The sequence below is a fragment of the Hakea prostrata genome, chromosome 7 (assembly GCF_041222555.1).
Source record: "Hakea prostrata isolate BN-2017 chromosome 7, UWA_Hpros_2, whole genome shotgun sequence".
NCBI classification, from domain to species: Eukaryota; Viridiplantae; Streptophyta; class Magnoliopsida; order Proteales; family Proteaceae; genus Hakea; species Hakea prostrata.
This window is the reverse complement of record NC_142606.1, coordinates 23,587,707-23,606,443: the sequence shown is the minus strand read 5'-3', so window position 1 is coordinate 23,606,443 and position 18,737 is coordinate 23,587,707. Positions and strand designations below refer to the sequence as shown.

The following is an 18,737-nucleotide window of genomic DNA, read 5'->3' as shown; positions in this document are numbered from 1 at the left end:
AAAAGATATCAACTCACTAGTTTGCTCAGTTGGTCTGACTTGGTAGTCTTGCATATCCCCCCCCATGAAGTCGCCCTACAAATATTGGTAGCATGTCAAGCTTTCCATCTGCCAACCGATCCTTTTTCAAATGGGATAGAGACATGAATGATTGATTGGTACCTGGCCTTAGCTATTCAATTTGACATTCAAACCATACAGTTTCATGCATGCAAAGTAAATCTTTATCTATCAAATAAGTGGCATGTATCTCTCTATACAGCTAAGGAATCTTAAATTTTTTTGGCACCTAAGTTGTCCTATCATTATCATATGCAAACCATGATTAACATATATCTAAAAAGTTAATTAATTTGATGTTAGGTCAACTTCAGTTAGAATTTCTGTCGATAGGTATGTAATGAATAAAAGAATTTCATCGTATAGACTAAAAGCATTGCGGTCCGTTAGATCACCAACTTCCAACAAGAAGTTATAGAAAAAACAGATATCTAAAAACTAATAAATGTGTTGACTTCTTAGCCATTTTGATGTGGTTTGTGAATGAAATTAGGTTAAGACATGATTGGCTCCAATGACTCACTCATTGTTTTGATAATTAGAGAAGTGAGGAAAGGCTTTTCCCCTTTAATTATATTTCTTTTATTTATCTAATATATTCTCTCTTTAGAAAGGGGGATTGTATGATTACATAGAAAAATATATAAAAGGTTTACCATTTTTCCTAAAAGTTAACATCTACATATGGATACATGATATGTCCATTCTAACAGTTAGCTAGAGAATGCATGATTACTTGATTAGACTAGTTTCACATCAAATTTGATATCCTAGTTCAATCAAATAGCTCATTCTATATGGACCAACACTTTTTTTGGTGAAGGACCCAAATCATTTGTGTCCATGAATATCTATTAGTACTTTTTTTTTCTTTCTTTCCTGAATATATTTTGTGATTTTTGGATACATCTCTATTGTTACATGAAGTGCTACTCAATGTATATATTTCAGAGAATTATTGATTACCATTGCAGTCTGCATGGCCTGTACTTGCGGGATATGTTTGGAAGTTGTTTGAGGTTAAGGCTGTTGTTGCTACCAAACACCACCTGTCATGTTGGTACTTGAAGAAGAGAAAGCTAACTACTTCTGATAAACTATATAGCTTAGCCATATAACAGAAGTAACCTAAATTCAGCTACTTAAAAACATATATATAAGCAATAATTATGTAGGGTCATATTCTTTCTAAGATCTCTCATTGCCTAGAATCCAATTTAATTACAATTCTTGAGCTGTTAGGGTAACATAAGGGGAACCCACTAACAAAAATGCAGGAGAAGGACTGATGGAACTGAATAAATTAAAAATCTCTCATGTTTGATATGGTTCCTTTTGGTTTTAACCTATGGTGAAGAGATAATTTCTTTAGGATTAAGGTGTTCCAAGAGATTTGAGCATTTGATGTGACTGAATTTTCCAAAGTGATTTGGACTTGTGAGCAAATGTATTGCATCTGATTCAGCTTGCTTAACTTGAATAGTCAACCACATTAGGACCACAGAATACAAAGTTTGGTCCACAGCAGGACGGATATAATCATTGAAAGCTGTAGTTACGGATAACTATTACAGCAATTGTTTGCATGGATGAACTTGACTTAATTTCATGGATTAATAGAGACCCTAGGAATAAGGACATTCGATCACCAATGATTAGTGTAACAGTGATCAATGATTATTGCAACAATCATTGATGCAAGCCTCCAAGCTTATCTCCCAATAGTAACAACACTGTACAGTACTGCTCAAGAACGCTTGGAATCATATCTATAAAAGGGAACCATTCCTTGCTTGGCTCCTTCCACAGATAGATACAAGATGGCTAGTTTACTATCAAGAAACCTTCTCTTTCCCCTCTTCACCATCTTTCTAACACTTCAGGCTATAGTCCCATGGGTAGAGTCTTTGAACCAACCTTCTTCCTTAGTCACCACCTCTTCCACTCAGCTGAACTACCACAAGGGTCCTCTCTTAACCGGGCCAAGCAGCAGCAACATCTATCTCATCTGGTATGGAGCTTTCTCTCCCACCAGTAAGACCACCATAGCCAGTTTCTTTTCCTCCTTTGATTCTCCCACTCCTCCTCCTCCTCGCCGGAGACCCACCATCTCAACCTGGTGGAAAACAACCCAGTCTTACAAAGATGTCACTGGAAAATCAGTTTCTGGCACTATCAAACTAGCCGGCCAGGTGAGTGATGCCAAGTATTCACTAGGCAAGAACATCAAAAGATCCCATTTAGCAGTTCTGGTAACAACCATGATAGTCCACAAGGTAATCCCATTTGACCCGAAAGCTGTATACTTTGTATTGACCGCCTCAGATGTTACTGTGGAACGGTTCTGCATGGGATCTTGTGGGTTTCACGATACAACCTTGGTGTATCCGGGTAAACGGGTTGTATATGCCCATGTGGGTGACCCGGAGACACAGTGCCCGGGTCTCTGTGCATGGCCATACGCAGTTCCCACCTTTGGTCCACCAGGGCCGCCACTGGTCGCACCTAATGGTGTAGGCATCGATGGCATGGTTATAAACATCGCAACTATTGTTGCTGGAGCGGCCACCAACCCATTTAAGAACGGGTATTTCCAAGGAGATGCAGGGGCGCCACTGGAGGCGGTTTCAGCTTGTACAGGTATATTCGGGTCGGGTGCTTATCCTGGATACCCGGGTGCATTGATGGTGGACCGTTTAACCAAGGCAAGTTATAACGTGTATGGCATGGATGGTCGGAAGTTTCTGCTCCCGGCTATGTGGGACCCTTTGACTCAGGCTTGTAAGGTTGTTTCTTGATTTGAAGCTCCATAAATAAATCCTACGGTGGGAGATGTTGCCACGCGTATGCAGAAGTTGCTACAGGGTAAAATCCCTGCACCAACATGGAAACCAGAAGATAGAATTAGAAACCTGTGTGATTGTGTGTGCACGCTCTATGTGTTCGCATATACAGTTTATGTGGAAGATTTTACGAGCGTAATGCTCTTGATTGTACAATAATTGGCAATAGAAACAATTTTTATATGTCGCGCATACTTAAAATTCCTGTATCTTAATTTTCTTTTTTTTTTTTGGGTGGTTAATCCATCTTAATTTTCAATCCAATTGAGACTTGGAAGTCTTGTGAATACAGGGCAACAGATTTCGGCCCAAATGGGAAGGACCAATTAGAATAAAATGAAGAGCCCGAATTGGTAAATTGGGCTATAGTTTGCTTTTTAGAAGTTGATTGATAGAAACCAAGGTGTTACATCTCAGTGAAATTCGCTGGTTGGCAAACCTAGTGGAACCGGCGAATTTCGCTGATTTGTCGCAAATATATTTCAGGTATAGTTGGAGCATTTCGGCAGTAATGGAGGCAGAGCTGAGATGGCCAGAGGAAACCTTCGAGCATAATTGGAGAGGTAGAGTTGAAGGGATAGAACCTTAAAGATAGATGACGAAGAAAGGAGAATCGGAGAAGAAGAGTGCGAGCCAGTAATCAATTTTCTGGTGACTAGGCTAATCATCTCCTATTCTTTGAGACTCCTGGCGAATTCTTTGGCTGTCGAACAGGCTGCTAGAAGTTTTGAGTATTTCGCAAAAATTTGGGAGATTTTCACCATAAATCGGCAATACTTTGCAATATCATTTTCGCTCAAGTCTTTAGTTCATTTTCGTCAAACTCTTTTGGCAAAATTCGCCTATATGTTTTACCGTGATAGAAAGTAGAAACCATTTCAATGGGATCAAAGCGATAAATCAAACCGAACCCTACTTCAAAAGATGAAAAACTGATATCCAAACGTTACAAACCGGTTCAAGAAACTGATGAGGAAAACCAGACCAAAACCCAGCGAATAATTCTAGTGGGAACCCAACCAGGTAAAGTTGATGTTGGCGAGTCTCCCAATGAAAGTTAGGAAAAGTTACAGTGGCGGGAAGTAGGCTTAAATGATTCAGCAACAAAGGTTAAGGTTCAGGTTAGGCGAGATGATAGAATTTTAACATTTCCAGTCGCCAATATGAAATGGAACATAGATCAAGCAACCCTTAGGGTGAGAGGAGTGTGTTGCTTTACTTATTGGTTTGGTCAGGAAAGAGCTTAATGTTTTGGGGGAAATGTTCAAACATGGAGAGTTCTAGGGTCCGGCTAGTAGAAGATTAAACAGTTAGGGTTGGGGATAATTCAGCCATAGTGTTGACCTACTTCCTTCTCGCAGTAAACTTGAAGACTTAACTTCTGGTCCAATCTTAATACATGCAATAGTTGATAGCATCATGCAACAAATAAACCCAATTATTAGCATCTGTGGGAGAAAATCTTTTATCTCCCATGTATGCCAAATTCCACTGGGGTACCTTCTATGGCCTGGCTTTAGCTTATCTTTGCACTGTATAACCAAAATAATTATAGAATTCATTGTAGCTGGAAATAATGAATTTCAGAGACTAATGATTTCTACTTAATCTACAATTCCTTCCTTTCAGTCGCTCCACCTTCTGTTACAAAGGTTACCCTAGCCCCTTATTAACTGGATCAACCACATGATGCACCTGCATCTGCCGCAAAAGAAACTCACTAGCAGGCTAACAGACCAACTCATCAAAAATATCACACCTTTATTAGCTCCTCTACATCTCTACCACTTTCTTTCACCCAAAGTGTAAGACGTGAGTGCAAAAATGGAAGTTTGCAGACATTTACTTAGGGAATCCAGCAAGCTAAGAACTCTCGTATATGTCTAAACTCAATCTGTTGGGCTGATCATCTTTTCAGGTACAACAAGCTGGTCGAATTCTTCACTCGTAAGCACTCCAAGATTTAGTGCAGCTTCCTGCCAAAATAGGAATTTCATATGATTGAACTATATGGAAGAAAAAGGAACAAAAAACCACAAAGCAATGAAACGACTTTGGACTAGCGACATACTAGAATGGTGTAAATAAGTGGGTGCAAACCAGCAAGCAAAGGCCAAACAAGTTACTGGCCATCTATATATCTACCAGGCTTATTACCAGGGGAAATTTTCTATTTATCAGGTTGGGCAGTACTAATCAGGCCAAATCTATCACATTTGATATGCCACAAGGTGTACAATGCGTCAAAACCACACCAGATCAAACAATCTAAAGTCTGATGAGTTAACATAGAATATATATATTTTTTGGTTGGCTTTTTTTTTCCTTCTTTTTTTTTGTTTGTTTTTGTTGTTGGGGGGGGGGGTGTGGCGTGGTTGGGTGGGGTTCGGGAATGTAGGGGTTGTGTCACACAAGCTTAGAAACAATCTAAAGTCTGATGAGTTAACATAGAATATATATAATTTGGGCAGTTCCAAACAATCCCAATTAGGGTTAGTTGGATTCAGCATATTAGTAGGAGTTCAACTCTATTTTTATTTTCATATTTGATTTAATTTTAGTCAACTTGTGAAAGAGTCCTAGTCAAGACTAGCAGTCCTACTCAGAGGCGGATTCCTTTGGTTGTAGCCAAATTCTACAGGGGGACCAGGTCCTACTCTTGTTTTGTAATTTGAATCATCCTAGGTTGATATAGAAGTCCTAGTTTGTTTTGTTTTTCTAATTTGAGTCCTAGTAGGAATTCTTCAATGTAAGGCTATAAATGTAGCCCCCAACACTTGTAAACAAATCAGCTTTAATGATTAATAAAATTTGATTAAAGAGGTTTTGAGTGGAGGCGTGGGTTTCCAAGGAAGAAAACTGCCGGAGTTTGAGCATTCAAGTTTTCAGCAATTCTTCAGTCTCACTCCAACAGCAAGTAGGCACACCCCCACCCCAACCCCTACCCCTACCCTTCTCTTTCTCCATCACAGACCTTCCCTTTTCCCCCTCCCCCTAACCCTCAATTCTCTATTCCCCAAACCCCCTTTCTTCCCCTACCCTACCCACATTTCACCTTCCGCTTTCCCCCTCCTTCTCATGCAGCATTCCCTCTTCTCCCCCAAAACCCCTAAAACCCTTGGATCCATCATTCCCTCACCGAATTCCCAACCCCTATGGGCATAACCATCCCCACTCCTTCCCTAACACTCAATCCCTATGCCCAACTGTACTTTCTTCTCAAAACCCTAAATTCTGAAGCTTTCCCTTTTCCCCAAAACCCTAGTTTCTGATTTTTTTTTCCTCCCTCCACTGCACCTAGTCTAAAACCTCTCCCCCCCCCCCCCCCCAACTACCCAAAAAAAAACACCTGCGGTACTTCATCCTTTTTCCCCAAAACCCTAAAACCATAGCCCTAATTCCCATACCACCCTCTTTTTTTATTTTTCTGGAATTTTTGGATTCTTCTAGAGACCCAAATGAGGTCAGATTGATGCCAGTCTAACCATTAGATCTGTCCCAACCCTAGTGGCCTTCTCTCCCAATTTCAGCCCTATCAGAGCCGCCAAACTCTAGTCTAAACCCTAATTCCTTTTCTGCCCTAAATTCCCAAAAACCTAACCCTAGGACTTTTGGAATTCAAGCTTGAAACCAAAAACATTAAGGTTCGAGTTTCTTTTCAATCAACCCTAGCAGAATCTATTATCCCTTCCCTACAAGCCCTCACAACCCAAATCAGTCCCTACACCATAACCACAGGGTTTGAGGAACCCTAACTTTTACTGCTGAATTCAATTGATTGATCCTGTAAACTGATCCTCAATTTGGGGATTACATCAGTCTCCTTTTTTCCCCCTCTTAAGGGCAGGTATGGGATTGCACCAAAATGTATTGGCCAATATGCCCTGACCGATACAATACTTGATACTAATACTTTTAACCTCGACCACAAGGCCTGCCCTCAGTATACTCTCAGGTTGCCCAGTACTTTGTACCTGTAACAAGAAAAACAAAAAATTCCTCCAGAACCTACTTCTGCAAGCCTGATACAACTATGTCAACGCTCCTGAAACTTTTCAACTAAAATAATATGACAAGTTGATTACCTCTAACCTATCAGTTATCATATATTAACTCTTACAGCATCAAGGGGACACAAACTGTATTGATATAGTAAATAACCAGCAAAAGAATACCGATGCAAATCCCATATTCCATCCACAGGATAAGAGTCATTACCTTTAGAGTGGATCCCTCCTTGTGGGCCTTCTTGGCCACTGCTGCAGCATTGTCATAACCAATTTTCTGGGAAAAATAAGTATGAGTTAATTCCAATTCAGTGAAGGGTAAAAGAATCCATGGGTACAAAGAATTAAGTGAACTTACAGGATTCAAGCACGTAACAAGCATCAGTGACTGCAAGGAAGTGGGAAATTACCACAATGCAGTGACATATCTAATCAGTTACTGTAAACTTGATGTACAAGCCAATTCTAGAAATAACAAAGCAACTAAGACATACCTCATGTAGCAATTTTGAAATCCTTTCACGATTTGCTTGAATTCCCCTTACACAGTTCTTCTCAAAAGAAGCTGATGCATCCCCAAGCAACCTCAGTGACTGTCAAGAAGAATTCAACTACCAAATGAGCCATACAATTCTGAAAAGCACAAAAGAACTAAACAGCAGCATTGTTTCGTCCCTTCCTTTTTTTCCCCCTCTTTTTCTCTAATGTTGGGGTAGAGAGTGGGGGTGTGCTGGTAGGGGAGGACAAAATGGTTGTTTAATAAAATAACAGTGCATGTCACATCATTTCATCATCAAGGATCATAAATGTGAATTTGTTTGGAAGCTAACAGCATAGGGAGGGCCACAAAATCATTCCCACTCATTTGAATAGGCAGTTCAAGCATGAATAGGAAGGAACTAAGAAAACATAAGTTCCATGGTACAAACATTACTAGCAGTGCCTTCCTAATAGCACAAGATAAATTATGTGGGTCAGTAAGATGTTGTATCCAAACATAGTCAGTAGAAATTACAAACAGCAAAAGAGAACATACACGCAGAAGGCCACTAGCAATCATTGGCTTGTACACGTTGAGTTCAAAGTGACCATTTGACCCTCCGATAGTAATTGCAACATGATTTCCCATAACCTGCAAAATGCTAGCTAATCAATCATTTGAATTGACAAATGCAACTGCTATTAATAAAACAATTAAAAAAAAATGTCATGCAGACAACTTGTTCCATTGCATCCTGTTGTTGGTTGCAGGTTCTAAAGTTGGAAACAATTTCACCTGCAAAGCAAGGGGTTCAACCACATATATTTGCCTCCTCCCAGACCCTGTATTAGCAGGAGCCTTGTGCATTGTGTGGATTTTTTATTTAGAAATTATAGGTAATACATGTCATCACCCAATTCCTGAAAGAATAACTCACTGTGTACATATTATGTCACCAGGGGAAGGCAGTATCATCTTTGAAAGCAACACACAAAAGATCTATCCATAGAGCCATATCTTTTTAACAAGATGCAAGGAAAAGTATAATTACCTGAGCACAGACCATTGTAAGAGCCTCACACTGAGTGGGATTGACCTTACCCTGAAAGCAGACAAAGCTGATAAAGTTTATTCATAAAACCAAAATAAGGAAAAGATAATATTTTCTGCAATGTGTATTAAAAAAAAACAAATGAAATAGAAAATTTAAGAGGTGTTGAGGGCAATACAGGCATGATGCTGCTGCCTGGCTCATTTTCAGGAAGAATCAGCTCTCCAAGGCCGCAACGTGGACCACTGAAATAAGTTAAAAAAACAGCAGCTCACAAAATATGCCAGACGGAAAAGATCATTATGCATTATAGAATCAACATTAGTACCTTCCCAAGAGACGTATATCATTCCCAATCTTCATGAGAGAAGCAGAAATTGTATTCAGGGCTCCACTAGTTTCAATAAAAGCATCATGTGCAGCCTGGTACAACAAAATAATTCGAGCATCAAAGAAATATCATGAAGGACAGACAACCCAAAAAAGAAAATTCAATCAGTTCATTGATTGTTTTCACTTGAGGGATAAGAAAAGTAAAAAGAAAAGAGCATTCTTTTCAAAATTTAGAAATCAACCAGAGCTTCAAACTTGTTTTCAGCTGTGACAAATGGTAGGTTAGTTTCCTCAGCTACAGCTGCTGCAATCTTTTCATCAAATCTGAGATTAAATGCAGAAGTTAGCAAGTAAATCAAACACAATCAGATAAAAAAAAATTATACAGAACTCCTCAGAAATAAGAAAGGAAAACATAGAGAAAAACTGCACTCTATCTAGGGCATAAGCCATTTAGTTGGGATAAGGCTTCTTGTTGTTGCTGTTGTTGTTGTCTTAGTTTGTTTAACATTAAAGATTGCTTGAGATACTAAGTGAATAGAATTTGCATTGGTTATTGGTCTAATAACAAAGATTGGACAAGCAATTATACTGTCATAACATTTCTTTTTGCTCAAGGATGCCAAAATGCTTAAACAAGAAGATTTATCTATCAGTATTTATCAAACATCTAGACCATTGTCCATGCTGGATGAAAGGCCTAAATGGGAAAAGGGAAAGTTTGATGTGTCATATAAGAAAGGAAAGTTCATCATCTTAACCAAAAAAAGCCAATATTAATGTAAATTCCTTTAACCTCAAGGCTACACATACCCCTTTTTTGTGTTCAATCCTGTTCCTACAGCAGTACCACCTTGAGCAAGCTGCTCCAAGAACAATTTCACTCTGTTATAACCCAAAAGATAAGCAAAAGCCACTGAACAGAAGAAAAAGAACAATGTTCATTGAGCTTCTGACCTGATACATGCGGGGCAATGTACCCATGACTCGGTCAATTCCATATTTTACCTGCAACAAGGTACTTCAAAATTCAAAAATAAATACAATATCATCCCATGAATTTTGTGTTGAATCCATTTCTTCCTTTGCACTCTATCTAGGGATACATCAACCTTAAAATCAAAATCCCTCAATTTTCTTTCTGACCTTCATCCAGATTGAAGAACACATCACCACATCATTTTCCTCCATACTTGCATAGCATTACCATGTTATATATTCACAAGGGAAAAAATAAACCTAAATGTACAGACCACAACAAGGAGGAAAAAATAAAAAAGCTTACTTGTGTAGAGTAACCACTGAACTCCTGTCCAAGAGTTAAAGGCGTGGCATCTTGAGTGTGGGTGCGTCCAATCTTAATAATATCTTTGAATTCGAGAGACTGGTAAAAACAGAACAAGGAAAGAGATAAGGCATGAACAATAGAAGCTACAACATAGAATACTAGAATAACTTAACTCAAAAAAAAAAAAAAGCATAAGGGATTTTGTATTCTGCCCAAACATTGGAATATTTATGCATTATGGAGGGAGGGGAACCCAGGGATGAATATCAACTATACCCTCCAAGATCCCTTCTTGTTTTTTGCTAGCAAATCATCCCTTCTGAGTACTTTCATGAGAGAGTTTGTTATATCAAAGTATTATGCTTCAGGTGCATCAAGGAACTTTGGGACAGTTGCTATAGTAGAGGACATGTTCTTTTGGCAATGACCATCAAAGGATATCAAAGTTTCCAGATGGCAAAACACAGGCAAAATACTGGTCCTCTATACACCATTCTCATGCCACATGCAACTTGGCAAGTTCTGAGTATGGACTTTCATGTTTGGAACTATTCACAACAATTAGAGGCCAAAATCCATGTTCATTGTTGTGGAGTGTTTCTCTAAGATGGTTCACTTCACACCATGCTCCAAAACTTAGATGCTTCAGAAGTTGGCCAAACACTTTTCCACATGGAAGTTGTTAAGATTGCATGGTTTACCAAGTCTGAGAAATGTTAGGATCAAAGCAACAATTTTCATCTGCTTTTCATTCCCAAACAGATGACCAAACTGTGGTGGTCATCCAAAGCCTTGGGAATTTGTTGCTTAGTCTATTCTAATATGTTATGTTGGGGTTCTGTTTTACCAATGGTAGAATTTGCCTGTCCTGTAGACCTCATTCCTGCCACTAGAAGCTAAACTCTCAGAACCAGCAGTCATTTGCCTGGCTATCCTATAGCCCCTATTCATGAGCTGCATGCAAGAATAAAGAAACGGATGCCATACGTAATGAGTAAGGTCTCATGCAGATGTTCCTTCAGGTCTCATGGTCATGGTAAAAATCCAGCCTAAGCAGTTTCCAAAGGACATATCAAAGAAGCTACATGCAAGAAGCGCTAGTCAATACAAGATTCTAAGAAAAACCTAGTGCCAATGCCTATCATGGAGTTACCAACAGATATGAGTGTCAGCCCCATATTTTATGTTGAAGTCTTGAAGACCATGTTCATTACAAATTACAATGACTAAGACACCATTCCAAATGCCATTAAGCCTTCCACTTCAGCAATCCAGACCACACTCACACCTGCGACATTGTTTTCTCATGGATCAGTCCCTAATTCTAACCCTACCCCTACTAACTTACATACTTTCTCATCCTCCGCCCCTCCTTTACCAACATTACCAGCAAAGGCCAACAACAAAACAAGAGAGGAGGCTTTTTTTTTTTTTTTTTTTTTTTGGGGGGGGGGGGGGGGGGCTATGAACAATTCACAGCAAATGCTCAAATATACCCAATACAGACTGTATGTGGATCACTGAAGACAAGATTTAGCACCTTTAGTCCTCAACACTAATTTATTAGAAAGAAACCAGATCATCTTGTCACCAAAGGAGGAGGATTGATAAAGGCACCATTCATGGGTTTAGGACTTAACACAGGATACACAGATACATGCAGCCACATGTCACTTCATTTGGAAAGATGGCTAGTATAATTTGTTTAGTTCTTTTTATATCTTGTTATACTTTAAATCAGAGCAAGACTATTATCTTCTTATGCTGTAGTTTTAAGTGGTGAGAGAAATTAAATGTAGTTATATGGAAGTTACTTTAATTAAAAAACCATTTTTTATGTGAAATGCTGAAAGGCCCTTTAAACTCATCATTAAAGGGTGTTAGAAAAAAAAAGTATTGGAATTTGTGAGGTTACTCTCTTTTCCTGCAGCATGAGTGACCCTATGCTATTCTGGTAGGAATCAAGATGGTGTGATGCCAACTAGCTAAGATAAGAATATATCTTCTTGTTCTGCTACTAATGATGTAGGACGGCACCAAATTAGCCAACTTCTCTTTGAAATCAACTTAGGGTTGATAGGTATGGTCATGGGCCAATTCTATGGGCCCATAGTGTTTAGTCCCAAGTACAAAAATAGGTTTTTATTTTAGTTTAATTGGTCTAATTAGGTATAGCTTAGGCCTTGTATCTAGCATGGCCTCGACAGCGATTGGAGGGCAGTCCTTTAGTCCCATTTAGTTGGGACAAGGCTTATTGTTGTTGTTGTTGTTGTTGTTGTTGTGTCTAATTATGTAATCTCTGCACAACTTAAGTTATAAGGGCAAAATACTCTTTTATGTTTTAATTCAGTTTAAGTTATGTTTGATTCAGTTTAGGATATGATAGGAAGTCCTTTAAGTTTGGTTATATGAGTCCCATCTCAAATCTACCCCATGTTAACGAATTTATCAACCTGCCATGGGATGAGTTGAAGTATCCTTCATACCCTAAATGCCTTATACCTCTATTCATCTATATCCCATCAAACAAACCAAACCAAGGAATTAGAACACAAATGTAAAGAACCAATTGGGGAACAACCACCCGTACACCCTAAACCCAAAATTTCAAGGAACCCTTTCTTTGCCCCATAAGAGTTTGTCCTCTTATAAGATTTGGAAGAACTGGCCCACATTCACTTGAGGCTACATAATCTACCTACTGCTACCAATCTTTTAAACTCTATATCTACAGAAAACCAAATCCATCCATGTTCAATCTCTACCCCCCCCCCCAAAAAAAAAAAAAAAAAAAAAAAAAAAAAAAAAGGGGGAAAAATCCATTGTTGTTTCATGTTTGTACCATAATCTGTCCCCAAGAGCCTCCCATCTGTTATTCCAGTTACAGCGACCCAAAAACCCATTAAATCATAATTTTTGGCTGTAAAAAACTGACTGACAAAAGATGTGGCATCCCGAATTTCCCATACCTCCTTCACCACAGTCCAGGATACCAATCATTCCCTGTCTTGAACTAGACTTGATTGTTGCTAATTTTTTACCAATTTTTGGATAAATCTCAAATATCCAACTTGTCTAAACTTGAGCCCCAAAATACGTAGGTTAAATTCTTCTACCAATAAGGAAAAGGACTCAAGGACACTATCTTCAGAGTTGGGCAATATTCCAACCCTTGGAAAAGCAAAGGAAAATATTGACCTACTGATATATCATCTTTCTTTTATTAAATTATTCTTATGCATTGAAAGTATGCACATATGATTTTTTTTATCTCTTGATTATAGATGTAGTTGTTAAGAATTTCTGCATGTATGCCAGGATAAATCAGCTTGATAGCTTTCCCATTCTTCTTACCCTTTAGTTGGGATAATTCTTCAGTTTCTGAAACCTAAACTACACCAACATTTGAGTACATAAATTTCACAAGTATGGCAACAAGTTGTTATATTGATCCAAAGTCAGATGCAACACCAGAGTGGAAATATCCCTAGAACTACAATATTGAGCACATTAGAAGGCACAGTTAAATCTAATCCAACCTTAGAATGTAAAGAAGTGTGTAACTGTTTCAAGCTCGGTATAAATCTTGAATTAACTTCAACTGCTGCAGCTATGTGCATAACCTGGTGGAAAAACATACAACACATCAGCAAACCATAAAATTAGGATTTTAGCCACTACGATGGAAAAAATATTAATTGGAAGCAATGCTCATATCAAATATCCAAAAAAGAACAACATAATAATGGTTCTTTAATTGGTGGAGCCAAATCAAAGTTGTATAAGTCATGAAAGTCTACATACTACAGACAACTCAAGTTACTCAACATTATAATTACAGAATCAAGGGCTTACAGTTGGAAATGTGTCATTGGAAGACTGTGACCTATTGACATGGTCATTCGGATGTACAAATTTCTCACCCCTTTTGTGGCCAAGAATCTCTGATGCTCTATTTGCAATCACCTGAGCAAAGAAAAATGAGTCAATATACAATAAATCCTGAACATGAAATCAGAAAAGGAAAGCAGTGACCAACCTCATTGGCATTCATGTTACTTTGAGTTCCACTGCCAGTCTGCCATATAACAAGGGGAAATTGATCATTAAGTTTTCCTTCTGCAACTTCTTGGGCAGCCTGCATTACTGCCTTCCCAACTTGAGGATCCAGACCATACTCCATGTTGACCTGCCATCATAAATACCACAAAGTATTTAGTGTCACATAATAAATCAGGGCAAACTATGAGAAGATAGTGAATATAGTAAGAAATCAAGAGAAACAATGGCAAATCTATTTCACCATCCATCAGATTTCATTAAATGAGACCCAAATAAACAACAGTTATTTTTAAACAAGGCTTGAAATAAAAAGATGGTCGTTAGAACTAAAAACGCAGAGTTCCAGGAATTCCACAAAGGGGGAAAATATAAGAAGATTTTATCAATAGAAAGGGTAATAAATTTTCTGAATTTTTTAAATTTCAACCCTTCAGTAAGATTTTATTTTACCAAAATTTAGTAAGATTTTAACACAAGGGAGTATTATTTCTAAGCTAATTTCTTATCAAAATAATGATAATAAATTAAACAGAAATTGAACAATAACTGAAGATTCCCACACAATAATTCAAGAACTCTCAAAATGCGGGAACAATTTTGTCAAAGGCTTTAACATTCTTGGCTGAGAATTATGCTTTAACCTGAATGGATTAAACATGTTCAAATATGTATCATTTTCTCCAGTGGATAAAGCTAGTCCAAAATCAAGTATCACCATTAGTGTTGTTTTTCCCTTTAAATAAATAACTTGAAGGAAAAAAGGTATGAACTGACCAACAAATTATGCTGCACAACGGAATTAGATGAAGGTTAAAATCAAATGCATACCCCAAAGTCAAACAGTAAAATTATTTGTACAATTACTTGAAAAAACAGATTTTGAGCTGGAACAATTTATGATGACACTGCTATATCATATCATACCGATTTTGTTATCCTAAATAGATATAACAACAATTTTATGATGCTGAAAGTGCAAATTATCAACCCCAAATGTCATTCTATTATTATGTTCCAAGAGTTCACACTTGCCCTGGATTGGAGCTTCATGGTCGAACAAGGTTCTAAAAACTCAAAGGTGATACCATATGCATGGGAAAAACTAAACAAAACAAGCAAGTGAAGAATTTTGAAGTAAAGGTAGAATCCAACAAATCCACATGCAAGATCCTATTGCCTAATGTATAACACAACATATCAAACTTCAATTTGCAGCTGGATCAAATTTTAAAACAAGAACACATGAATTAAGGAAAGGATTTAAAACCTAAAAGCAACAGATGATACATCAACGAAATTCATTTAATAAAGAACAAGTAAGCTGTCTTAGAAAAAGAAGGGAGTAAATCAAAACCTTGGCTGCACACTTTTTAAGAACTCCAAAGGCACGAATGATTGGTTCAGGCATTTGTTCTCGCTCGCCACCAATATCAAAATTCTGCAATGACCTCTGAGTTTGAGCACCCCATAACCTGAAATTAGCCAATGTCAATAAGATTGAATCAAAAACCTTCGGAAGGAATGGCAGGGTCAGTGCACATCACAGACAAGCCAAAATAAATGAGACCAATTCAATTGGATCAAGCAACAAGAAGATATGTTCCTCTATTTGCTTTAATATTAAGACAATTGAATAGATTAACATAAGCAAATACTATGCCGGGCACTCATAAGCATGGGAAAATACCGTCTGCATTGTAATCGACCTACAAATTACCCCTAATATGATCCTAACCATTTCATTACTTGAAACCTAGATCCTTAGTTCAAAGAAAACAGAATGAAAATACATTTGAAGAGAAGAGGATGATTATCTAGTTGTACCCACAAGATCAAACTCATCTGATGAATTACAGCTAATAACAGCAAACGCCCACGCATAGATACAGTATGAGAGAATAGAGAATACGAACTTGTCTGATGGAACTTGTATAGGTCCAAATGTATCTCGCTCCTCCCTGAACGCCGTCGAAAACTCTCTTAAATATAGTGCACGCCAAGACCCAGACAGCGCCGACGATGGCGATGAAGACGATAGGCGACGTGAGACCATAAACATCGCCATGTCTAACCCCTGAAAAAAACAAATTGTGTAATTCACAGATTGTGGGTGGGGGAGAAAGAAGACAATAAAGGAATAAAAGCTGAGCTGATTACACTAGTAAACAAAAATCAAAATAAACTTCGAAACCTGGCAGACGACGAGGGCGAAACGGTGACGGCCGGACGAGACAGAGAAAGTGAGAGCAGAAAGAAATAAAATGTGGATTAAAGAGTAAGGACTAAGGAGTTTAGATCATCGAGGTCAAAGTGTCAGCCAATAAATAAAGACAATGATGAAAATGTCCGAAAAGATGGCCGATGGTGGATTCTGTCTTGGCAGGACCTGTGACTCTGTGAGGGCCAGCCGGCTGGTTATGCTGATAGGGCAGATCAACCTTGGGCTGAGTCAGGACTTATGATCTCTTCACTAAAAGTTGTTAGTTTCAACCACTATAACAGTTCTGCGTGGGCGTCTGTTCGTTTTTCAACCCTACAATAATTTAAAGCCTCTAATATTAATAAAATAATTCAAAAATGAGATTCTTAATGAATTTCACCTGAATTTTTTTTCTTATTGTATGGTAGAAAAAGTAATGTGGGGCACTATGTGTTCCCCAAAAGTGATCAAAAACTCGACAGGCTAAGCTAGGTTCTCGCGAGTCATGACTGGCGATTCTTGTAAATCTCATTAAGGGTAGATGAAAATGAAACATGGGCTCTGATAAGATTACATCGGACCATGATAGTGTTAGGTTCGCACAAGTGTTTTTAAATCTCATCATTTCTTTAGGTAGATTACATTTAAACCCTCCATCTTTGCAAATAATTACATCTACACCCCTAAGATTTATTTTATTATGAACATCTCCTTTGCCTAATACCATTAGTTGTAAATACCTATAGTAAATGTTAATGTAACTTTGTTTTTAAATCAAAATATCAAAATATACATAAAAATAAATCAATTTTTGGGTTGAATTGACTTTTTCATGAGGGATTTTGCTTGGCAGCAGTGCCTACGTGACATGCTGCAAGTAGCGAAAGGCTAGATTTAAATCTGGGTTTTTTCATTAAATCATCACCGTAGAATTACCGATGTGCAACAAAAATGCTTTTAAGTACTATTCATTCGGTTTACTTGCTTTAACCCGGACCAGGAAGATTCAAACCAAACCAAACCAAATGTTAAACATCATCTTCTTCCCAAGGTAAGGGTGTCAATTTGGTTGGTTAATTTCTTTAGTCATTCACAATTTATAGAGCAAATTACACCGCACCCACTATATTTGGGGCAAAACTCTTAATCATCCACTATTGCCTCATAAATTACATGGCACCCACAATCAAAATTACAAGTTACCCACAGTTAACTCTACTGTTAAAATTGATGATGAAATTACTCAATTGCTCTTACTTTGATTTAAATTATTTGAAATAAAATGTATTCAAATTACCTAAATGCTCTCTGGGCAGAGAAATTACCCAAATACCCTTAGGTGGGTGAAAATTTTCTCGCTCCACCCATCTTTTTCGTATCACTCACTGGAAACCTTCGAACATCGCCGAATCCCCTCTCCTTATCGAAGACAACTGCCTCTACTACTTGCTTTTCTCCTGCCGGAGTTCACTCGCCGGAATTCTTCTTGCGAAAGCTACAAAAGTTCACCAAATCGAAGCTAAAAGTTGAAAATTTGTTTTCATTTAAGTGGTCCTGAAATTTGAAACTCCAATTGAAGAAAAATCTTGTTCAAATGCTTGTGGAGCTGCTTTGATGTGGAAGCTTGCTACAAGAATAATGAAATTACTCAAAGTATCTAAAAAATGTGGAGATTTCTGTTCAGATGCTTGCGATTTGCAGTTTCAGATCGAAGTGGACAAACTTAATTTCGGGGAATGTTAGATGTTTGTGTTCAATACCTAAGCGGTGAAGTGGATCAGAGATTAGGAAAAGAAAAGTTTTTCATTATTAGAGTGAAGATGGAGGAACTCATGGTGGAACACGAAATTAGAGTTTATGGATTCATTTAGTCTCAAACCTTTACTCTTTTGCTTCACAGGGTTTCGAAATCTCATTTGGTCGTGTTTCTCATCTACTTGGTTCTTTTCTTCAACTCTTTTCCTTTAATCGAAGCTTCAACAGAAGACATTTCTTAGCAATTTCAGCACAAATCTCTCATGTCATCATGTGCTGCTACTTGAAAAAAAGTAAATCTAAGTCCTAAAACCCTAATCAAAATAGCTACTACAAGTCTACAACTACGAAACAAATCAATGTTTAAGACCCTTGAGCTCCACCAGAAGAAGAAACTCTTGTGAAATGCTAGCTGGAAACAAAAAGCAATCTCTATTTTTGCAAGGGATTTCTCTGGATTTTACCAAGAATGGAGGAAACGCTTGATCATTTTTTTTTTTGTTGCCAATGTAGTTTCTCCAAAATTATATGGGCTGAAATCTTGTAGTTGAATGGTTTCAGACTGAGTGACAGATTAAGTTGGAGGGAGGAGCTCTCCTGGGCAGTATTTCACTTTCACTCGAGCTGTTCATGATACCCGTTTGAGATTTATAGGGG

General features: G+C 37.9%; 1 protein-coding gene and 1 pseudogene across 1 annotated transcript; one reads left to right on the top strand and one right to left on the bottom strand.

Moving 5' to 3' along the window:
- Nucleotides 1-1,880: 1,880 nt before the first annotated feature.
- Nucleotides 1,881-3,104, top strand: LOC149010680 (protein EXORDIUM-like 2 pseudogene; annotated as a pseudogene).
- Nucleotides 3,105-4,245: 1,141 nt separating this feature from the next.
- Nucleotides 4,246-16,544, bottom strand: FUM1 (fumarase 1). Its single transcript, XM_089162962.1, has 18 exons — nt 16,317-16,544; nt 16,039-16,199; nt 15,480-15,597; nt 14,103-14,252; nt 13,919-14,029; nt 13,603-13,686; nt 10,061-10,159; nt 9,733-9,783; nt 9,589-9,638; nt 9,018-9,099; nt 8,771-8,865; nt 8,621-8,687; nt 8,443-8,493; nt 7,947-8,042; nt 7,405-7,503; nt 7,269-7,298; nt 7,122-7,187; nt 4,246-4,879 (listed from the first exon to the last, which is right to left on the bottom strand). Exons 2-18 carry the CDS (start codon nt 16,188-16,190, stop codon nt 4,793-4,795), a joined length of 1,488 nt encoding a protein of 495 aa, XP_089019088.1. The 5' UTR covers nt 16,191-16,199; nt 16,317-16,544; the 3' UTR covers nt 4,246-4,792.
- Between the last annotated feature and the right edge of the window lie 2,193 nt (nt 16,545-18,737).

Coding starts and splice junctions, on each gene's coding strand:
- FUM1 (XM_089162962.1), bottom strand. CDS start 16,190: ATGGCGATGTTTATGGTCTCACGTCGCCTATCGTCTTCATCGCCATCG. Junction 14,253..15,479: donor TTAAAAAGTGTGCAGCCAAG/GTTTTGATTTAC, acceptor TTATGATGGCAG/GTCAACATGGAGTATGGTCT. Junction 10,160..13,602: donor ACACTTCTTTACATTCTAAG/GTTGGATTAGAT, acceptor TGTTTTTACCAG/TCTCTCGAATTCAAAGATAT.